General features: G+C 39.6%; 1 protein-coding gene across 5 annotated transcripts in view; it reads left to right on the top strand.

Annotated features, from left to right (window-relative positions):
- The window catches only part of BMP2K (BMP2 inducible kinase), a 110,814-nt gene that overhangs the window by 42,678 nt on the left and 44,925 nt on the right, over window positions 1-23,211 (top strand). For 4 of the 5 annotated variants that reach the window (XR_012645484.1, XM_074993753.1, XM_074993752.1 and 1 more), the window contains 6 exons: window positions 2,727-2,869; window positions 6,193-6,314; window positions 7,982-8,063; window positions 10,090-10,222; window positions 14,886-14,989; window positions 21,940-22,019. Coding sequence is in view for 4 of the 5 variants with exons in the window: in XM_074993753.1 (XP_074849854.1) it covers window positions 2,727-2,869; window positions 6,193-6,314; window positions 7,982-8,063; window positions 10,090-10,222; window positions 14,886-14,989; window positions 21,940-22,019 (664 nt within the window). In the remaining variant the exon portion in view is untranslated. The remainder of the gene's footprint in view (window positions 1-2,726; window positions 2,870-6,192; window positions 6,315-7,981; window positions 8,064-10,089; window positions 10,223-14,885; window positions 14,990-21,939; window positions 22,020-23,211) is intronic. The other variant, XM_074993754.1, reaches the window with a different exon arrangement.

Raw genomic sequence — 23,211 nt, 5'->3', positions numbered from 1 at the left:
TTGAAGCTAGTGGGAGCAAAACTTGCTCAGCCTCTGAAAAGAAGGCTTGTAATCTCTATTTCTATGTATAGTACAACTAAATCCATCCATTTTCAGTTTAATCTGATTTTTTTGCCAAAAGAAGAAAAAACCCAAATTTTACAAGAAGCATTATTTGCAAAATTCAGTACATTGCAGGAGATAGATGTATTAAGATAATACATTAGTCTGTGTATATATGCAAGCTGCCTGTTCAAATAAGGCTATGTATTGGTCTGGAAGATGCACGCAATAAACAGGAATGTATGCAATCTCCTCCTGAAGTGTGTGCAGATTTCAAGCTGTTAAATAACAACTTCTGTTTGTAAATGTACTTTTACCTTGATTGCAGTATAAATGAGGTAAAAAAATAAGTTGCTAATACTGGAGAGTGTTAATGCATTTCTCTTGTTTGATCCACTGCTTTTGAAGCCATAATTCATAGCTTTTGGTTTCTGAATCGAACTAATGGGGGACAGTCTTTTATTTTTGGAACCTCTACCTTCTGAACTAACTTCACCTTCCTTCCAGCACAGGTTGCACCTCTTAAAACTAGCACTCTCTGGTCCAGCAATATTCCTCATCCACCAGCTCTGGGTGGTGTCGTGGAGCTGCATCTGGAGGCAGCGTCCCCCTGCAGGGTCCGGGCTCAGGGCGCCTGCTGTGGTGGCCATCTGCAGCGCCAGGGACCTGCGGCCAGATGGCCAGCGGGTCAGCATTAGCTTCCTCTGGTCCAGCAAAATCCCTTGTTTGGAACCACTGAGGTTCCCGGAGTGCTGGACCCAGAGAGGTGCAATCTGTATGTCTTGGTGACTCGGTCAATATATTCTTTCTGAAGCAGAGGAATTGAATGGATTTCTTCAGATAGCTGTTCTTGGGCATCAAACTGATCTGCTGTCAAGGCTTTTCAGGATAAAGATGTGTATTTAAAAATTGTATTGGAGAGAAAATATATTCCTCTGCATAAGAAATCCCTGAGTTCAAAGGCTGTTGAACAGTTGTCATTGTGACAAGTTTCAGAGGGGTAGCCACTTTATTTTGTTTCAGCAAGGAAGAGGAGGAGTCCTGTGGCACCTTTAAAGATGAACAAATTTATTTGGGAGTAAACTTCTGTGTGCTGGAACTCACTTTGCCAGATGCGTGAAGTGGAAACTTTAGTTTGGCAGGTATATATGCACATGTAGGTATATACATTTGCTCCAGTCCCTCAGACAGAGAGAAACACCTACAGCATCACTATCAAACATTCTTAAAACTACTGTACTCACGTGGGGAAGTGAAGCAACAGATTGACAGAGCCAGCCAGGTAACCAGGAGTCACCTGCTACAAAGTTAACAGAATGCCGCTGGCCATCACTCCCAGCCCAGTGCAACATCAAGATTGTACAACGTATTCCAGAAGATGATCCTTAACTCTGGTAGACCTTGGGAGGCACACAACTCTCCCTTGGGTACCCAGTAACAGACGTGAAAGGTTCAGTAAAACAAATCTTCCAAAATAGACTTCAGTGTGAAATTGCAGAATTGGAATTCATATGCAAACTTGTCACTATTAGACTGGGTCTGAATAGAGACTTATAGTGGCTAGCTCACTACAAAAAGTAACTTTTCCTCTGGTATTCGCACCTTCCCATCAACTGTTGGGAACAGCCCACATCTAATTTCTGCATGCCAAACTGAAGTTCCCACTCCATACGTCTGTTGAAGTAGGTTCCAGCTGGTGAGTTTATGCCCAAATAAATTGATTAGTTTTCATTGTATCTTACTAATCTAATTGTTGACAGTTACTCCCTGTTGCTTTTGTCACTGAGACGTAGACGTTAAGAACAGAAGAAAGCAGCATGATCATCTTGAATGACCTGTACAAAAAAACCAAAAAAATTACACCACAAAATTTTCACGCCTTGTTTCCTACATTCAGCTCCATAACTTTAAGATGAGCTAGAGCATGTCCACCAGCCTATGTCATTGTGATACTCTTTGTACTGGTACTCTCTCTTATTACTTTCCCTATATGGTGCCTGAGTGTTGAGCAATGTTTATTACTTTGAGACAGAAGTCCTAATTCATGCGGCCAGTGAATCTGCTAAAGGAGAAACAAAACAGGTATTTTTACCTGTAATTTTGCCTACCTTATTATGACTTTAATTCTTTGGATGTATTTACCTTATTATTTATTAAGGTTTTTTATTGTTTAGGCAGGCAAAGAAGTGATGTCAACGGACAGATATTGCAGCAATGGCACCTGCATAATGGGGGCTTATTTTCTACACTTCAAAATTGTAATTTTGTTTGTCAGGTTTGCAAGGATTTGGGAAAGGGCAGCAAGTCCGTTAGTGTGGGCGGGTTTCAGATTTCAATTCTAAAAATACCTTTTGTTGCTATTCGGTGGGATTAGGCACTGATTTATCTTCTGTTTAGCGTAGTGGAGTCTTATTAGGAGTTAATAACATTGAGTAACTAACTCTGCCTGTTCTGTAGATGTCTGCAAGGTTTGCATTAGCCCCAAGGGAAAAATGACAAGAGTGGTTGTTTAAAAATGTGTGTTAATTTTTTTTGACACAAGGGTGAAAAATTTTGATTGGCTGCATGCATGTAGGTAATATTTTAAACAGAAACACATGATTTGTTTGATTAAATGCCACATAGTGTTTTAAAAGACAGTTAAAAAATTGTTACTTTTACTAAGTTTTATGTTTCTGTTGTAGCGGGGCAGGTTGTGAATCAGATGAATCAGAGACTTCAGACAGGCTTTACTGAGCCGGAAGTACTGAGGATATTTTGTGATACCTGTGAAGCTGTTGCCAGGTTGCATCACTGCAAAACCCCAATAGTTCACCGGGACCTAAAGGTAAGAGTTCCAATAAAAATTAATGAGCTGAAATCTTTGCCGCTATTAAGCAGCGATCAAAAGATGACATGGCATGTGGAGAATGTCTCAGTGTTCACATGATGCCCTCTTTAATACCAGGAGGGGAGAATCTGCAGACTTTTACCCAGAAGATAAAATGAGAAATATTCGGCATCACATTAAGAACATAAGAACGGCCATACTGGGCCAGACCAAAGGTCCATCCAGCCCAGTATCCTGTCTGCTGACAGTGGCCAGTGCCAGGTGCCCCAGAGTAGGAGAACAGAAGACAACAATCAAGCAATTTTATCTCCTGCCATCCATCTCCTGCCCTTGTACTGAAGGCTGGGGGCACCATACTTTACTCTTGGCTAATAGCCATTTATGGACCTAACCTCCAAACATTTATCAAGCTCTATTTTAAACTCTGTTAGAGTGCTGGCCTTCACAGCGTCCTCCGGCAAGGAGTTCTACAGGTTGACTGTGCGCTGTGTGAAGAAAAATTTTCCTTTTATTAGTTTTGAACCGACTACCCATTAATTTCATTTGGTGTCCTCTAGTTCTTATATTATGGGAACAAGTAAATAACTTTTCAATATTCACTTTCTCCACACCATTCATGATTTTATATACCTCTGTCATATCGCCCCTCAATCTCCTCTTTTCTAGTCTGAAAAGTCCCAGTCTCTCTAGCCTCTCCTCATATGGGACCCTTTCCAAACCCTTAATCCTTTTAATTGCCCTTTTCTGAACTTTTTCTAATGCTAGTATATCTCTCTTTGAGGTGAGGAGACCACATCTGCACGCAGTACTCAAGATGTGGGCGTACCATAGTTTTATATAGGGGAAGTATGATATTCTTCGTCTTTATTTTCTATCCCTTTTTTAATAATTCCTAACATCCTATTTGCTTTACTGACTGCCACTGCACACTGCGTGGATGTTTTCAGAGAACTATCCACTATAATTCCAAGATCCCTTTCCTGATCTGTTGTATCTAAATTTGCCCCCATCACATTGTATGTGTAATTGGGGTTATTTTTCCCAATGTGCATTACCTTACACTTACCCACATTGAATTTCACTTGCCATTTTGCTGCCCAATCACTCAGTTTGCTGAGATCTTTTTGAAGTTTTTCACAATCTACTTTGGTTTTGACTATCCTGAGCAGCTTGGTATCATCTGCAAACTTTGCCACCTCACTGCTTACCCCTTTCTCTAGATCATTGAACAAGTTGAACAGGATTGGTCCCAGGACTGACCCTTGGGGAACACCACTAGTTACCCCCCTCCATTGTGAAAATTTACCATTTATTCCTACCCTTTGTTTCCTGTCTTTTTAACCAGTTTCCAATCCATGAAAGGATCTTTCCTCCTATCCCACGACCACCTAATTTACGTAAAAGCCTTTGGTGAGGGACCTTGTCAAAGGCTTTCTGGAAATCTAAGTATATTATGTCCACTGGATCCCCCCTGTCTGCACGTTTGTTAACCCCTTCAAAGAACTCTAGTAAGACACGACTTCCCTCTGCAGAAACCATGCTGACTTTTGCCCAACAAATCATGTTCTTCTACGTGTCTGACAATTTTATTCTTTACTATTGTTTCTACTAATTTACTAGGTACTGACGTTAAACTTTCCGGTCTGTAATTGCCAAGGTCTCCTCTAGAGCCCTTTTTAAATATTGGTGTTATATTAGCTGTCTTCCAGTCATTGGATACCGAAGCTGATTTAAAGGATAGGTTACAAACCACCATTAATAGCTCTGCAGTTTCGCATTTGAGTTCTTTCAGAACCCTTGGGTGAATGCCATCTGGTCCTGGAGACTTGTTACTGTTTAGTTCATCAATTAGTTCCAAAACCTCTTCTACTGACACTTCAGTCTGGGACAGTTCTTCAGATTTGTCACCTACAAAGGATGGCTCAGATTTGGGAACCTCTGTAATATCCTCAGCCGTGAAGACCGAAGCAAAGAAATCATTTAGTTTCTCTGCAATGACATTATCTTCCTTGATTGCTCCTTTTATATCTCTGTCGTCCAGGGGGCCCACTGCTTTTTTAGCGGGCTTCCTGCTTCTAATGTACTTAGAAAACATTTTACTATTGTTTTTCGAATTTATGGCTAACTGTTCCTCCAATCTTTTTTGGCTTTTCTAATTACATTTTTACACTTAATTTGGCAGTGTTTATGTTCCTTTCTATTTTCCTCACTAGGATTTGACTTCCACTTTTTAAAGGATGCCTTTTTATCTCTCACTGCCTCTTTTACATGGTTGTTAAGCCACGGTAGCTCTTTTTTAGGTCTCTTACTGTGTTTTTTAATTTGGGGTATACATTTAAGTTGGGCTTCTAATATGGTGTCCTTGAAAAGTTTCCATGCAGCCTGCAGGGATTTTACTTTATTTACTCTACCTTTTTAATTTCTGTTTAACTAACCTCCTCATTTTTGTATAATTCCCCTTTTTGAAATTAAATGCCAGAGTGCTAGACTGCTGTGGTGTTCTTCCAACACAGCAATATTAAATATTATTATATTATGGTCACTATTTCCAAGCGGTCCTGTAATAGTTACTACTTGGACCAGATCCTGCATTCCAGTCAGTACTAGATCGAGAATTGACTCTCCCCTTGTGGGTTCCTGTACCAGCTGCTCCAAGAAGCAGTCATTTAAGGCATCGAAATTTAATCTCTGAATCCCGTCCTGAGGAGACATGTACCCAGTCAATATGGGGATAATTGAAATCCCCTATTACTGAATTTTTTATTTTGATAGCCTCTCTAATCTCCCTTAACATCTCAGCATCACTATCACTGTCCTGGTTAGGTGGTCGATAATATATTCCTAGTGCCATAGTCCTATTCAAGGAAGGAATTGCTATCCATAGTGATTCTGTGGAACAATTTGATTCATTTAGGATTTTTACTTCATTTGAGTCTATATTATCTTTCACATATAGTACCACTCCACCACCTGCATGACCTGTTCTGGCTTTCCAATATATTTTATATCCCGGTATGATTGTGTCCCACTGATTTGTCCTCATTCCACCAGGTTTCTGTGATGCCTATTATGTCAATCTCCTCCTTTGATAAGAGTCAAGGAGTGGATACCGGTACTAATGGTGACTGATGTATTGATGGAGTTATTGTTTTATTTTTATGCTACATTTCTTTGGAATTTTCATAATAGGAGTTAGCACATTTGTCATCTGTAAGAAAGTTAGAAGGAAGACTTAGCTCCTTTCTGTGAAATTGGATGCCACACTGCTTTTCACTTCTCAGTTTGTCAATTTACCTGATTGTTTCATTTTTCCTTTTAAGGTAGAGAATATATTGTTGAATGACAGTGGAAACTATGTCCTTTGTGACTTTGGCAGTGCCACTAATAAATTCCTTAATCCTCAGAAAGATGGTGTTAATGTAGTTGAAGAGGAAATTAAAAAGTAAGTTCACTTAAATGGCTATACATAAGCGCTAATTTTTTTTAGCAGCACAGAACTTGTTATATACATTAATGAAAACTTAAGGGCCTAATTAAGAAAAAAATAATATTCATGCTGATAGAAGTTGGGCACTTAAATCAATTAGCAGGAGTGGTTTTTTCCAATTCCTTAGTAATGATTAGGACTGTGCTAATACCTAAAATAGACATAGCAAGGTGCTAGAGATACTTGGTAATGTGATGGTACTTCCGTTAACTTACAGGCAATTCCTGCAAAATTTAAAGTTAATGTGTTAACAGCAGAGTGTCAATGTCAGTTACAAAAAGTTTGAAACCTCCAGGTAGTACATTGTATTTAGAATGTATGCAACTTTGTGTTGCTTTTAGTGTCTCATCTCTTTCTCCCTAATATCTTGCTGTTTTCTAAGCCTTGCTTTGTTCATGTTTAGGTCCCCAACTTGCAATTTACAGCATACAAGTGAACTATTGTACCAGTGTATATTGTTAATTATGGAAGTGCCAGACCTTAAATTCAGAGTTACTTGAAGTGCAAATCTGTTAGCACAGTGAAGTCCTGATCCTGTGTTGGGACAGCTGGGTGCTATTGAAAAAACTACTAATAAGAACAGGCTCCATCAGTCTGCATGATTGCTGGCACTGAAAAAGGGCTTTGTACTGTTTAAGGTCTAGATCTGTCTTAATGATGAATCCAGTAACACACATGCCCTTTTTTCATTTGGTTTAATCAGAGAACTTATGTATTTGTTCAAGTTTAAAATGGTTTATTTTCTTGTCTGCTAAAAATAATTAGTGCTGAAGAGTGTGTGTTATTCAGTTAGTACTTCCATACTTTAAGATGTATATTTATTTTCCATTTATGAAACTACCACTTACGGTAGATACATTTGGGAATACACGTGGTTGTTAATTAGCAAGAATCAGTCCTAAGATGTAATTTCAGCATCTGTGTTTGGCTTTGAATGCAATATTTATCAAGAAAAATTACCAAGAAATAGAAGCAGGCGTTCTGCTTTGAAATCTCTCTCTTGACTTTTCTAGCTCCATCATTCTCTTTCTGTGTGTTGCTTTTCCAGCATTATCTTCATGTTAAGAACTACACCAGGAGACTAATCTGTTAATGTGTAATACCTATAGACTAGTATGAACACAAATGAGAAGTTAAAATTCCACAATCTAAAATGTAATTTTGAATTAGTTTTTCTTGGCTGCTTCTGAAAATAATGTATGACAAGAATAAAATGTTTCTTTCCCTGATCTGGTTAAAACAGGGTGTTACAGCTGATACCATAAACTTTTTTGTGTTCCTAAACTTGGTGTGTTTGATTTGCAATACTTGTGTCTTTGTGTAATTCTTCTAAAATTATAGAAAAGAACAAAAGATTTTTTCCACAAAAGAAAAGTTTCATCTGATTTAGGAGCTGCATGTCTGCTTGTGTGTCCTCATTGGATGGTCAGTGGTTAATCCACATGGTATCATTTGTTGACAGGAGTGCCACAAATGGCTTACATAGTGTGTAAGTAATCTGTAGTGGGCAGTTATCCATATTAAAAAAGATTAGTTTATGAATGATAGGTAGTAGAGGTATACTGCAATTCTAAGAAAATCTTCTATTTAATCTTGGTTATAATTTACTTATTTTCTGGTAGGTATACAACACTGTCATACAGAGCTCCTGAAATGATCAATCTTTATGGAGGAAAGCCAGTTACTACCAAGGCAGATATCTGGGTAAGAAATATAAAAGGTAGTCTGATTCTTGTACAGTTGTTCTGCTTTATTAAGAGGAAAAACTGATAGCTTCTCAGAAAATACAAAGAAAGGCTTTACAGTGAGTTTGAAATGTGGTTTCTTGCAGCATAAGTAGTGTGTGAGAAATGGTGATAAAGAGAAATATCTTTAGAGAATTGTTTCTCCTTTTCTATGGGAAACTATTGGCATATGTGATAAATTGTAAAAGGGGGAATCATCATTGAGATTTTTTTTCTTTAGTCCGCGAGTGCAAAATATAGGTAGCATTAACCCTTGCTCTGACTTCTGTTCAGATGTTGACAATGACTTCAATAGAAACCTCCTTATAGTATGCTGAAATAAGATTGATTAGGCAACCAGCTCTTATGCATTCAGCCGTGCCAGGAATGCTGGGTACAGTGTGGTAGTTAAGATTTCATTATCACTTATGATTGCTATTTAATGAATATTTGAAGAGTGCATTAAAGATGAGAAAAGTGCTATATTTGCTGATTATTACATTATATGTAAGCAGAATGTGAAGTTCAGTAATAACCAGCTAAACATAATTTGAGTGCAAGCAGAAGAGTAACATTGAGAAAATAAGGTATGTAATAGAAACATATTTGTAATGAATGGCTGGTACTATTTGTTAAACATCTTTTAATTGCTAAAGAACCAAAGTGCCTAAAATATTTCCTTAATTATATCAGCCTCTGGTGAAAGAGACAAGCTTTCAAACTATGGAGAGCTCTTAAGTCTGGAAAAGAGATGCAGAGGCCACATCTAGACCAAATCAGATGAGTTGGGCTGAAAGGTTTTAAAATTTGCAGTGTTGATATTTGGGATCAGGCTAAAATCTGGGCCTTGAGACCCTGTGACAGGGATGACTGCAAAAGCATTCATATATAGGTCACTTTTACCTTGAATGATCTTTTACAATATGTGTTATGGTCATGCTAAACAGTCTTTTCCACCTAGCTGTGGTGCTCAGAGTAACTGCTAGGCTGGAAGAAGTGCTGTGTGTAGTTTGAAAGCCTGTCTTTTTCACCAACAGAGGTTGATCGAGTAAAAGAGATTACCTCACCCACCTTTGTGTCTCAAATATCCTGGGACCAGCTGCTACAACAACACTTTTTTTAATTAGGAAAAGCACTAAGGAAATGAAGCAAGGGTAAAACTGATTACTGTATGAAATAAAACACTTTCATTGTCAACCATTGCAATACCTAATGAGGAATTAAGAATTTTTTCAGATTTCTGAAGTGGGAATAAAACTTCATTACTTTTAAATAGTAACAGAGAGAGAAAGCCATGCTAGTCTATATACTATCAAAACAAAAAAGCAGGCAGTCTATATACTATCAAAACAACAAAGCAGTAGAAAATTTTCAGGAAGAAGGGGCTTCCGGAAGAAGGACTTCCTTCCAGAAGACACACACACACACACACCCCCACCGGGGGCAGCGCTTCTACATGCTGTTTTGGAGTCTGGAAGAGTGTCTTCTGGACTCCAAGTCATGTGACCTTATGCTAATGAGGTGCCAGGAATTTACATGTGTGCCTCATTAGCGTATTTCGGGCTGTTTGTGCAGAAAGAGCCCATCAGTTTATGGGAAAGTAACATGAGTTCAAGGATTCTTATTTGTCAGAATGGATGGTGGTTCTATACATCATATTTCTCTGTATAAAGACATTGGATCTATTCTCCTGAATTAAAAAAATTAATTAAAAAACAAATGTAAGTATCCTCTCTGAATTTCTCCGAGTAAGTGGTTTTGTTGCTCTCTGGCATCTTGTTGATGGGACAAAAAAGCACTTGTAGTACTGCTTAATGTCACTTCCTTTTTACATCCTTTCAAGTTGTGTCAATGGAGCATTAGCACAAAATTTTACTATGTTCAGTGTCTGTGCAGGCATCACTAGTGATCAGCATTTATTTAATCTATCTTCTCTTTTCACACTTATTACCATATAGTCTCATGCAATGACTATATATACTTATTTTTTTTTTTTTTTCAAACAGGCCCTTGGCTGCTTGTTGTATAAGCTTTGTTTCTTCACGCTTCCCTTTGGGGAGAGCCAGGTTGCTATTTGTGATGGAAGTTTTACCATTCCAGACAATTCCCGATATACCCATAATGTACATTGTTTGATAAGTAAGTACCTGGCCAGCATTTCAAAATATTTTGTATGTGCTGATGAGAGGTCATTCGTATTAAGATCTAGTTCTAAGATCTATCTGAAACATGCTTTTATAGTTAGCTAGAAGATTTACCCCATGTTGCTCAAGACTTTAACTCAATTATATTTTGTTTGGAAAATAAAATGAAAATGTCCATGCTTCATTTGAATCACTGTTCTGGGATAGGGGTGGGGATGAGAGACTCAACTACCCCAGCCCTCTCCCGCTGCGGCATAGTGGGGCCAGGTAAGAAGCACTTCTCCATGGCTGCTGCAGCTCCGGTGGGCACAGCTGGGTGAGGGGCATAGATCCAGCACCTGTGGCAAGGCCAGATTCACTGTCCTCTGTGTTCCCCAGCCAGAGTGAGAAATATAACAAACTGTGCGCTTTCCCCTTTGCCCCTTGACAAAGTGGAACATCCAGCATTGGGCCTGTATGAATGAGAGTGGGGAGCTTCAGCCCCTCTAACCCTCCCTAAAGGGTGTCTGGAAGGTAGGAGGTTCAGGGATGGGGTCTCGATGCCTAGCCAGCCTCTTTCACCTTCCTGGTGATTCTCTTTTCTGTGTGGTTTTTGTGAGATGCAATCCCATTCCAGGCACATCCCATGTCCTTGGCACAGCCAAACCATAACCTTGCTTTAAGTTTTGATAAGAGGAAGCTGCATGCTGAATTTGGGAGGAACTCTTAAACAGACTCTCAGACAAACTCTCTAAAAATGCATTAGGTTGTATACAATAGTGGACCACAAGCTAAATATGAGTCAACAGTGTGATGCTGTTGCAGAAAAAGCAAACGTGATTCTGGGATGCATTAACAGGTGTGTTGTGAACAAGACACAAGAAGTCATCATTCTCTACTCTGCGCTGGTTAGGCCTCAGCTGGAGTATTGTCTAGTTCTGGGCACCACAGTTAAAGAAAGATGTGGAGAAATTAGAGAGGGTCCGGAAAAGAGCGACAAGAATGATTAAAGGTCTAGAGAATGTGACCTGTGAAAAAAGGCTGAAAGAATTGGGCTTGTTTAGTTTTGGAAAGGAGAAGATTGAAGGGAGACATGATAGCGGTTTTCATGTATCTAAAAGGGCGTCATAAGGCGGGGGGAGAAAACTTGTTCGTCTTGGCCTCTCAGGATAGAACAAGAGGCAATGGACTTAAACTGCAGCAAGGGAGGTTTAGGATGGACATTAGGGAAAACTTCCTAACTGTCAGGGTGGTCAAACAGTGGAATAAATTGCCAAGGGAGGTTGTGGAATCTCCGTCGCTGAAGATATTTAAGAACAGGTTAGATAGATGTATATCAGGGATGGTTTAGACAGTACTTGGTCCTGCCATTGGGGCAGGGGGCTGGACTCGATGGCCTCTCGAGGTCCGTTCCAGTCCTAGTATTCTATGATTTTAATGAGTGAATTTGAAGATTTGGTTGAACACAATCTTACCTTGCCCTGACAGCACTTTTAGGCCTTTGTTATGTTTTCTGCAGAATCCTTATCACCATTGTCTGAGAAATAAAAGTAAATGTGTGGTTTTGCTGAGGAGGAAAGGGGAATCATTGCACTGAGGAAATATTTTGAAAAGGAAAATTGTCTGCTGTGATAAAGAATAAAAATAAGTTTCCTTGTAGTTCTTTGAGTTCTTGCTCATATTTATTACCTTTTTAGGTATGTACATTCATCGCCTGCACTGTTGCCACAAGTCCCGTCCTTCCCCCCTCCCCACAGTGATATCAGCAGGAGCTGGCTTGGGCACCCCCTGGAGCTGCACAAATGTGCTAGTATAAACGCCCTTCCTTCAGTGTCGTCTTACCACGAGTGGCGTGGTGGAATGGTTCTTGCCAATCATTCCTTTAGTATTTGTTGTATATGCTTGTAGACAATAGTAATATAAAATAGTTTTTTTAAAGAAAAGGCATCCCTATCTCATCTTTCACCTACCTCAAGACCTTCTCTACAAGTCTCCTCACTTGTTAATAGCTTTTCCTTTCCTCAACTTATGTTGAGGACCAAAAGAAATAAGATATTTGATAGGATTTTTGACTGTCAGAGAAATAACCAGCTTCCTTCCCTGATGGTCTATCTCTTTTTTTGGAGAGCCACCAGACACCGACAGAGAGACTCGCTTTACTTATGTGCTTTCCTGCCACTGATTCTCACACTGGGTGGCGTCCCCAGAAACCTCTTGTTTGCTGACACTTCAAAAAAAAATCACCCACCTTAATCTGGGACAGTGCCAGTTATATATTCTATGTATCTCATGAACTGGTTAAACAAATACTTGTAACTTCCCATAACCCAAGCTTGCCCCTGGATATACAGTGCCTTCCTTTTTAACTTGGAAACTTACTTGAAACATTAGCTTTAAGTTTTCTCTGTGTAACTCTTTTAGTACTGTTAATTGTGTAAGAATCTAAGGAACGGTTAATTGTGCCCATCTTTTTAAAATAATTTTGTTTTGAGCTACCACTAGTTTTATGAGGAATTGTGAGCTTACTCCTGAGATATTTTAAAAGGAAAAAATGCAGATAGGGTGGAAAAAAAATCTTATGTTTTGAACGGGTACTTATGCAGTAGCTACAAGGATATCTTTGCAGCAAGGAAGGAGTGTCATTTATTAAGTTACAGAACATACTAGCAATACCAAAGTTTTGCAGATGTGCGTAAAATCAGGCTGAAAGAGCAAAGAATTTCTCCTGGACATTTTTTCCCGTGTCCCAATATAGTCCTATATTGTTTGTATTAATTTTGTGAAGAAGCTACAATGGACAGAAAAACAAACAGCAAAATATTAAAATTCTGGAGAGAAATCTTTGTTCAATCATAGACAAAATCTCGGAGTAATGTTTAAGTACTTGTACCTCTGCACACAAACATACTTTCTTTATAGAAGAAAAACAATGCTGCCTTCTTCGTAGGTAAAACAAGAGCTCTTCTAGAAATCATCCATCTAGACCAGTCTCAAATTTCCATTGTTTTGTTTTCTTTTGGGAGAAAATAACACCCTCAGGGGAGAGGGGAGGAGGAGGACAGGAACCAAACTTTCATCAAAATTAACTCCAGAAACATGGGTATGCATACCAGAGAGAAGGGAGATTCTCATGCTTGAAAGTTGCATTTAATTGAATGCAGTCACTCTTTCAAATCAGATCTATTAAATTCTTTATTTTTATGACCTTCCTTGATTCCCAGTCAGTGTTCACATATTGGAGGCCAACAGTGAGCACCTAGTTGTGTCCAACCTTTGGCTTACCTTAGCATCTTACAAATATCACTATATACACATAACTGGGTTATAAATTTGTCTGGTTATTCTTTGATACTTCAATTTACCATTGAAAATGATGATAATTTAAAAATAAAAGATGCAGTGTGTAGGATTTCAGGCATGGCTAGACTTACAAAATTAAATTTAAGAAGCCCCTTACTGTTTAGTATGAGCCATACTTTTAAACATAACTCTTTGGTTTTCAAGCTGCATTTCTTTGTAATGTATAAAAGGTAAGCGTTTGTGCAATTAAGGAAAGGTTTGCTTGCACATGTTTTTCTCATTAAATCAAATAAGTGACTATAAAATATGAAATCTCAAAACACTTAAGTGTATTTTATAATAAAAATACTTCTTGCTCTACGCAAGAACACTTTGTAAGACTGAAATTGAACTTTTAGTTGATGTTTTTCTTGTGTGAATTTTTGCTTGCCTAAAAGTAGCAAGAATGGATGCTTAATTCTCTAGTGCATTAGATATTTGTATATGTATATTTAGCATATATCATTGCTATCTGTAGCGAGCATAACTTCATGGTGGTTTTCTGATTAGATTGAGTGTACTTCTAAATGAATATGAACACTAAGTTTATCCTTTTTAATAATGTTGTTTCTATAACTTTCATGGGTTGGTGCTGGTCTAAAAACTGTTTTTTCCTAATGCATCTAAGTAATTATCTTAACATTTAATATAGAATAATGTACTCATGAAATGACCAGCTGTGACTCAATTCAGAAAATGTTACTTGTGTTCAGAGGTGGAACTTGGTTATGTTTTGAGTGGCGTGTGAGTGGTGTTTTTGCGTGGTTCCTCTAACTCTTTATTTAAAAAAAAAAAAAAAAAAAAAGGGTAGATGATTCCAGATGCAGTGACATTTACCCATCAACCCAGCTATGATGCCTGTAGTTGGCACACTGTTTTACATTACCGTGTCTCAGAAAATACTTTTCAAGAAGGCTGGTATTCTTGAATTGTTTTCGTTGTAATAATGTTTAGAGATTTTGAAGACACAACTCTGATCTAGCTGGCGGAAAGACTGTTTTCCAAAAATATTTTAAATACTTTATGGGTGTAGCACTTTGCAGTTTGTTTTATAGCATTCCTAGTTGTCCTTATAAATTTGCTGTCTAACTGATTCTGGTGAGATTCAGGATTGGTGATGCAAATTTTCTACTTTTCCACACATGGAAAAGAGTGAAAATATACAGTATAAACTGCATATCTTTGGTGATAGAAACTATTCTAACTTAGTGCTTGTCTGAAAGAAATTAAACTACTTTTTGAAGTGAGGTAAATTCTAAATCAACTGGTACTTTCATTTGTAGTATGTCTTGGGCAAAATTTCTTTAATTGCTATTAGAGAAATTTAATCTATTTTACAGGGTACATGCTTGAACCAGATCAAGAACGGAGACCTGATATCTTTCAAGTGTCATATTTTGCCTTTAAACTTGCTAGAAAGGAATGTCCATTGTCCAATATTAATGTAAGTAGTCTTGTATTTTTCACAACTTGATACATTTAGCAATGTCTCATTATAAAGGCTTATCACCTTTATATCAAATCAAGTGAAAACACATCTGTGTTAACTTTTTTCTTTATAAAAATCTGTACAGGTGCTGAAAATTATGCTTGTGGTAAATTTCAAATAGATTCTGTGTTGATCAAATCCTTAGCTTGTTAAACAGAAAGGAAAACTGCCTTAGAACTTTCTGGATAACACTAATAAAAGACGGAATGGAAAATAGGATTGACACATTTTGGTAAACTATATAAAACTATAATGGTCCTTTCTGTGAACTGTACTTTCCACACTTATTTGGCTAGGTCTCTGAGTTAATAAAAAATACATTTTAAACAGTTCCCGCACTGTCAATTTTTCTCACAAAATTCAAATTTGAGAGTTAGTACATGAAGTAATGAGGACAAAAGGGACTTATAATTTTGAATAGTCCTTTCTGATTTAAATTTGTCTTGTTAACTACCTTTACCCATTTAATACACTAATTCCTTGGCAGGATTTTACCTATCTGTAAGTGAAAATGGAATGAAGAACTTTTCTCTTCAGCCTCTTTCACTTTATTTCTGTATTTCTCTAATATTTGAGAGAAGAAAATCTCCAATGTCAAGACACAAAGTACATTTAAGGTGGAGTTACGATTGAGAGGACATAACTAGCAATGTTTTAAGGATGGACTAAACTTATTTTAAAACCAAGTATTCTTCAAGTAGTGTCCATATGGTTGATTTGCTTCAGTTTCCCATATACTTGGTGAGTCTTGATCAGAGATTTTTCCACTAGCTGTGCCTGTTTGGCCTGCATATTTGCCTCTACATCAGTGGTTCCCAAACTTTTCAGCATCAAGCCCCACTTTTGATTTTTGAGAGACCCTCATGCCCCGCCACCTCTTTTTTTTACCACAGGCCAGCCACCCCAGCTGCCTGCCTGAGCCTCTCCCCTCCTGCAAAACCAGGCACCGCCAGCCCCTCATCTAACTCCATCCTCCTCCCCGCCGCCAACCCACACTTGCTCACCTTTGCAGGAGGCAGCTAGCTCCACGTGGGTCTTCACCAGCTGCCCGCTTTTTGTAGCGGCTATGCTGGGTCGCCCATCTGAAATGGCAGGGGCTGAGAGCCAGAAGCAAGGGCCAGTTTTTTCTTTGGGTGTGGGGAATGACTGGGGGTGAGGTGGGACTGGATTGCCTTATGCTCCCCTGGAATTTCTTCATATCCCCCAGTTTGGGAAGCCATTGTCTACATCCTCATGCAAGACACCAGGGCTACAGAGGGCTTGAGTAAATCACCATTATTTCCTTTTCTACTGCCTTGGCTGGAGAGGTATCTCTGGCAGGCCTACCTGGACCATGCCTTGGCTATGTGGTATATTCTTAGAGTTGCTTGTTAAGGTTGGTTAACTAGCCATTAGTGCCTGACTACTCAGGCCTATTCTTAAGAATCTGTGCAGTCTTCAACCCTGATGGCTCTTGCTCTGTTCCAAGAGTTGAATGTTCAGCTAAGTGAGGAAATTCATATTAACCTTCATAAAGAAGATACAGTTTATAGGGGCTTCTTTGAACTCGTTGACTTACTAGATTAGTATAGATAATTCAGGGAAGTCCTTGGACTTCTATAAGGACACATCACAGGTTGCAGTTTTGTGACCAAATACACGTAGCTACATCTGCACTGCTTTTTTAAAGCCTGGCTTAGAATTACTTGTTTTCTAGGCAGACACACCTTGGACAGACAGGTGATTTATTCCTCTGCAACTGAAAAACTTCCTGGATTGGTGGGAAGATCTGCTCAACATCCGGATGGTCATTCTTCTTTGTGTTCCCCACCTCCATCACTAACTTTAACAGATGCTTAACAGTTGGAGTAGGGAGTTCATCTCAATGCTCTCATGACTCTGATTCCCTGAGTTGTCCATCTGCTCATCTCCACATCAATCTGTTGCAGCTCAGCGCTTTCAGGAATTCCTGCCTCCATTTTTTTACTTCATTGGGGCAAATCAGTCAGGTCACGATGGATCGTGTGTCCTACATATTCTGTGTTGACAAGCCATGAAAATGATGCATAGCTCATCAGATCTAAATTTGGGTGGTCTATGTCACAGATATTCAGTACACCATAACCAATATTCTCAGCAGATACTTGGCACAGGACTATGAACAAGCACTAGATGCTCAAGTCCTCCAAAACATAACCCAAACATGTGATCTGCAAAAGCTGGATCTCTTCACCACCTTCAGGAACAAGAAGTGCCCTGTTTTCTGCTCATGAGAGGGGGCCTGAGCCACCATTTTTTGAGGGGACATCTTTCTTGCTTTTTGGAAGAAGGGTGTGCTCTGTACGTTTTCCCTCAACTTCACTACTCTTCAGTGATGAACAGAATCACAGGACAGGACCAAGTCTATGATGATAGTGTGAATTTGGCTCAGACAAACCTGTTACTTTTATCTGCTTTACCTACGTGTCCATTCACTGTTCAAGTTCTCGACTGCTCCTTTTCTCATCTCTCAGGTCTTGTGGGTTTTCTATTTCACTCCAAGCTACGGGTTAACTTCCTCTCGTCTTGCTGCTTGGGATTAGAATCCTTCTGATCTGAAAGTGCAGTAGGTGTTACTAAATAGTAGGAAGACTCAGTCAGTACTTTGTACCTGGAGAAATGGAATAGATACTGGTGTCACTTCTTGCCTAAATGTACACCTCTTAGTAATCCAGGACTTGCAGCTGCATCTGAAGAAAGTGTAATAAGTTAGCTCAGATAAGAACCATTTGACTGCAATATAAACCTTTCATCCCAATGAAGAGGAGGGTTTCCATGTTTTGCTCATCCAGTATCAAAGCTTATTAAGGAATATCAGTCCCTAAACTAGAGACCTTGCCTTGTCCTGGTTCTCAGTTGCCTTATGAAACCTCCATTTAAACCAGTGGCAACTTGTTCTCTGCTCCATATACCTATGAAGATAGGCTTTTTAGTAGCCATCATATAGATTGGTGCCTTGATGTTAGGTTTCCCTTGCATCTCTTTACTGTAAACTTCAATAGCCTTGGTATCCAACACGAAGAGGTATGGGGCAATTTGGGCTGAAGGGTCGCAGCTAGCAGAAAAATTGATCAAATGTGCAAGAGAGATACGTGCACCCAAAGTGGAGCACCAGAAAGTGGAGGCAGTTCAAAGAATGGTAGTTACTGCACAAGATGTGTATAACTTTTTTTCTTAAATCTAGGAAATTCAGTTAGGGTTAAATTTGGAAACTGTCTGAGCAGGTTGCCAGTCTCAGTTGTCTGTGAGATACAGGAATGGCCCCTATGATGGGAATGCCAGGCAGGCTTTTTATCCAGTCTCTCTTCTGCACAGACTTCTTTAGGATTGTGGTGCCACAGGCAGAGGGTTCATCTGGAGGTGATTAGGTGCCCCTTCGCTGGAATGAGACAAAGGGAATTTTTATCAAACATGAGGGAATAAGCATGGTAAACTTAGTAACCATGTTATTTCTACTACATTTATGGTAACTGCTCGCAGGCTTGTGATTAAAGAAATGTGACAAATCTGTTTATAATATATGATTTTAGCATAGATTGTTTCTGAAATTCCTGAGACATACATACAATTGTCTGAGGGGTTTCTTTGCATTTTTTGTTCACATGCAAACCTTTTAAAAACAACAAAAAGCAAGAGAACATTCTGACCTCTCATTTGACGATATGAAGTATCTATCTTAGTTACATTTTTAGGACAAAATTGACTAGTACGCTTTGGCTGCCTTTTGCTGCTCTGTAGCAGCGCAAACCACCCCGCAGCGAGTAATAGCCATGGAAACTGGGTTAATAGCTGTTTTGCATCTCCAGAGCAGAGCAGCTGGTTTCCACACCTTCTATACTTCTCTTTGCCTCCTACACCTTATGATACTGTGTACACTTCCTGGTCCTTCCTGAGCTCCCTGTTGAGTAAGTCTGGAGCAAGGGGGAGTTGTTGAAGAGAGAGTGATTTGGTTTAATATCCATTTTTGCCACTTTTGTCTTAACGTATCAGTAGAGGCTGAGGGGAAAATATTCGGCTGCACAGAGTTCCACAAAGAATTACCCTATTTCAAAATGGCTTTTTCGTGTTCTAATGGTCTTTGAGGCTAAATGTGCATTAAGCACGGAGCCTGGTTTTTAAAATGGCTGTCCCTTCCCTTTGAGGATAACAGGAATTACATTGTGCTGCCCAGAGGAAAGGTGGTGGGCCCCCTGTGCTGTCAGAAGATAGAAGGGAGTACTTTGAGATGGGTGAGAAGATATGATAGCTGCCTTACCAAAGGGTAAACTGGCCTTAAGCACACCGAGAAAAAGAGAGTGGCCATTTTGAAAGTATTCAATAAAAATGGTTACGGACTAAAAATGAAAAACACACAAAGTGTAAACAGTTTGTTAAACTTTTGGGCAGTAAAGTTTTTATGCCAACATCCCTGACTGGAGTCTGAAGGGAACTGCAAAGGAGAAGAACAAAAACAAACAGAAAAAAGGTTTTGGTGTGTTGCTGCTTTATAACATGTAAAGGTTGAAAGATTTTTGAAAGAGTGTTGTTCTTCAGCATGTTTTCTGCAGTGTTGTTCACCCAGCCTCTCCCTGTCCTCACCAGAAGAACTTTTTAGTTATGTAGGAAGTGGACAAGGAGAAGAGAAAAAAGGACACTTAAATTTAACTCCCATGAACCAATTTATTTATTTGTAAATTGTCGCATTCTTTCACTACTCAAGTGATTTTTGGATAGGATATGTCATTTTTCATTTAAAAAAAAAAAGGTTGATTCACTGCTTTAAGTGAGAAATAACTTTATTTATGGAGCTATGTGACTGGTTCCTATATTATGAAGATAGCAGAAAAATAATACATCCCACAGCTGAAATTAATTCAAACTTCTGTGGAGCTATAACCTTCCTCGGCAGTACCCGTCTCTCTGTCTCTCCTGTCTCCATTGCCACTCATATTGTAGCATCTCTGGCCTTGGCTCCAACAATTGCTACATAGCCAAAATCCTAAGATTTTGGAACTGGGCCTGAGAGATTCCTGAAAGCTCTGAGCATACACACACATGTGGGTAGGATGTAAATTAGAGCAGTGGTTCTCAAACTTTTCTTTTCCCATGGATCACTTGAAAATTTCTCTGAATCTCAGTGGATCACTTCCTGCTCTTTCCAAATGTTGTTTGTGCTGTTAGCTCACTGTTGTAAAGCCCCTTGGATGAAAACACTATATAAAAGCCTTAATTAACATTTTATTGTTCTATACATAAAAGCACACAACTCAGATTTTAATATCAGTCTCTCCCTGGCCATAGTAGAGATGAGGCTGAGGAGGGCTCTGTCTCTCTGGCAGCCACAGTCCTGGAGCTGGGGAAAATTCTTTCTTTTGTTGCTGCAGCCCTGCACATCCAAAATCCCCACCATCTCTTCCTATTCCACTGCCCTCCTCATTCCTTCAACTTTTCCTTCCACTCCAAAGTCACCACCTTGCCTTACATGTGCATCTTCTCTGGGGTCCAGGCTCCTACTTGGTGCCATGCTTGCATGGCTCTGCTGATTAGGTGGGTGGCACTTGATTTTCTTTGTGCAGCTGGTCAGGCGCTTACCTTAGCAGGAACTATTGGCAAACCCTCTGAACGGAATTTGTGGACTACCATAGTCCACAGATTGAGTATCTCTGCATTACAGTACAGGTTGAACCTCTCTGTTCCGGCACTCTTGGGACCTGACTGGCGCTGAACGAGACAATTTGCTGAACCACAGGCAGTGAATATTGTCTCACACATCACCAACACCTCCATTGCTTACTGGGCTCTTAGCATTTAAGGAGAGATAACAGTGCAGAACACTGAGAGCTGGTTCAGTGACTGTAAACAAACTTTATGGGACCATGGGAAACTTGGCCACGCCCATGATAAGTGGTCGTCTGGCTAACTAAGATCATGTCAGACCACTGATGTTGCCAGATGGGAGAGGTTCAATCTGTTTTCTTATTTTGAAAACACACATTTATCTAAACACTGCAACTTCTCCTTTGGAAATATATTTTCAACTAGTAGAACAGATGGTCTCCAAACACGGTGTCCGTGCCGGGGAAAACGCCTCTTCCGGCTCTGAAAGTGATTTTTTGTCACTCAGGTTCCTTTATTAGGCACAGACCATTGTAATGCTGAATTGATCAAGCTCTGACAGAGAGAGATGGATGTAGGATATATCAAGCACTTAAGTTACACAGAAACTTTCTCCCTCTACATACATTTACTGTATTGTGCAGATTTTTGGATGCACTTGGTTACTTTGCAGGAACCAGTCCCAGTGCAACATGCTGTTTGCATGAATTGTCCATGCTTCACTTGCTCCTTATCTCCTATCTATATTCCTAGTAAATAGTTCCCTGGTTATTTTCTGTTTCTTCTTAACTGGCTCAGGCATTATCTTTTTGAACCTGATGATCCCTTTACCTTCCTAATTCTATCTTCCAAGTAATGAAGCCTTGCTCCAGGTGCCACATGTCAGATATATCAGGTAGTATTTGTCTCAATGCTGAATGTGTTAAAAACTATCCTTTGGAGTTTTCAAAATCAAATATTCTCTGTACTCTTTGCAACTTGTATATCTCAGCATTGTGCTGGTACATAAGAGACTGAAAGTTAATCCAACTTTGAGATGAGACAGCAAAAAACAGTCTATATAATGGCCAGTTTTTAAATGCTAATTTATGATCTCTTTAACATATGTAAGAAGATGTTTTTAATAAATTTACTCTGACAGTATGCATTTAACCCCGGTACAGCAGCCAAAGCACTATTTGATACTTTATGAATTAAGGGCCACCCGCAGCCCTTGAGGAAGTTGCACTGTTTTTCTTTGTAACAACTTTCAGGATATTACATTTTAATTCATGTGTATTTTTTTTCCTAAGAATTCTCCTATCCCCTCAACTCTTCCTGAGCCCATGACAGCTAGTGAGGCAGCTGCTAGGAAAAGCCAAATAAAAGCGAGGTGAGCAAAATAATGTAGACCTTCATGGATTCTGATGGGGCTCTATTATAGCAATTTTATGTACCTTCAGTTTCTTGTGCTTTGGTTAATATGCTAAAACTCACCTTGCTATCCAGAGCCGTGTCTACATGTGCACGCTACTTCGAAGTAATGGCACTAACTTCGAAATAGCGCCCGTCATGGCTACACGTGTTGGGTGCTATTTCGATGTTAACATCGACGTTAGGCGGCGAGACGTCGAAGCCGCTAACCCCATGAGGGGATGGGAATAGCGCCCTACTTCGAAGTTGAATGTCGAAGTAGGGACCGTGTAGTCGTTGCGCGTCCCGCACCATCGAAATAGCGGGGTCCGCCATGGCGGCCATCAGCTGAGGGGTTGAGAGACGCTCTCTCTCCAGCCCCTGCGGGGCTCTATGGTCACCGTGTGCAGCAGCCCTTAGCCCAGGGCTTCTGGCTGCTGCTGCTGCAGCTGGGGATCCATGCTGCATGCACAGGGTCTGCAACCAGTTGTCGGCTCTGTGGATCTTGTGTTGTTTAGTGCAACTGTGTCTGGGAGGGACCCTTTAAGGGAGCGGCTTGCTGTTGAGTCCGCCCTGTGACCCTGTCTGCAGCTGTGCCTGGCACCCTTATTTCGATGTGTGCTACTTTGGCGTGTAGACGTTCCCTCGCAGCGCCTATTTCGATGTGGTGCTGCACAACGTCTACGTTGCCAGCCCTGGAGGACGTGTAGACGTTATTCATCGAAATAGCCTATTTCGATGTCGCCCCATCGAAATAGGCTACTTCGATGTAGGCTTCACGTGTAGACGTAGCCCAGGACTTTTTAAAAGATTAATGGCTTTAGCAGTCTGGGATGATGATTTTAATAGGTAAGCCCCAAGTAAACTTTTACTGCCAGCTCAGTATTTTATTTTAAATCTGAATTTAGCTAACAATTGTAATTTCAATGGTAACAGTTGCTTCTAATTATGCAATAAATCATTAAAAGACAATTAGCTGATATTTTCTTCATCGGGTAGGATCTCTGGCTTTTGATACATGTGCTCTTGTCTTCATTTACTTGCATTCATTTTTTCTTGATCCAATACCAACGTGAATAAAATATTCAATAAAAATAGTTATTGACTGAAAATGGAAAGCGTATAAGGTGTAAACAATGTTAAAACTTTTGGGCAAGTTTAATTTTTATGCC

Source organism: Carettochelys insculpta, chromosome 4, assembly GCF_033958435.1.
Source record: "Carettochelys insculpta isolate YL-2023 chromosome 4, ASM3395843v1, whole genome shotgun sequence".
Taxonomy (NCBI): Eukaryota; Metazoa; Chordata; order Testudines; family Carettochelyidae; genus Carettochelys; species Carettochelys insculpta.
Note: the sequence above shows the minus strand (reverse complement) of the source record. Positions and strands in the feature narration are given on the sequence as shown.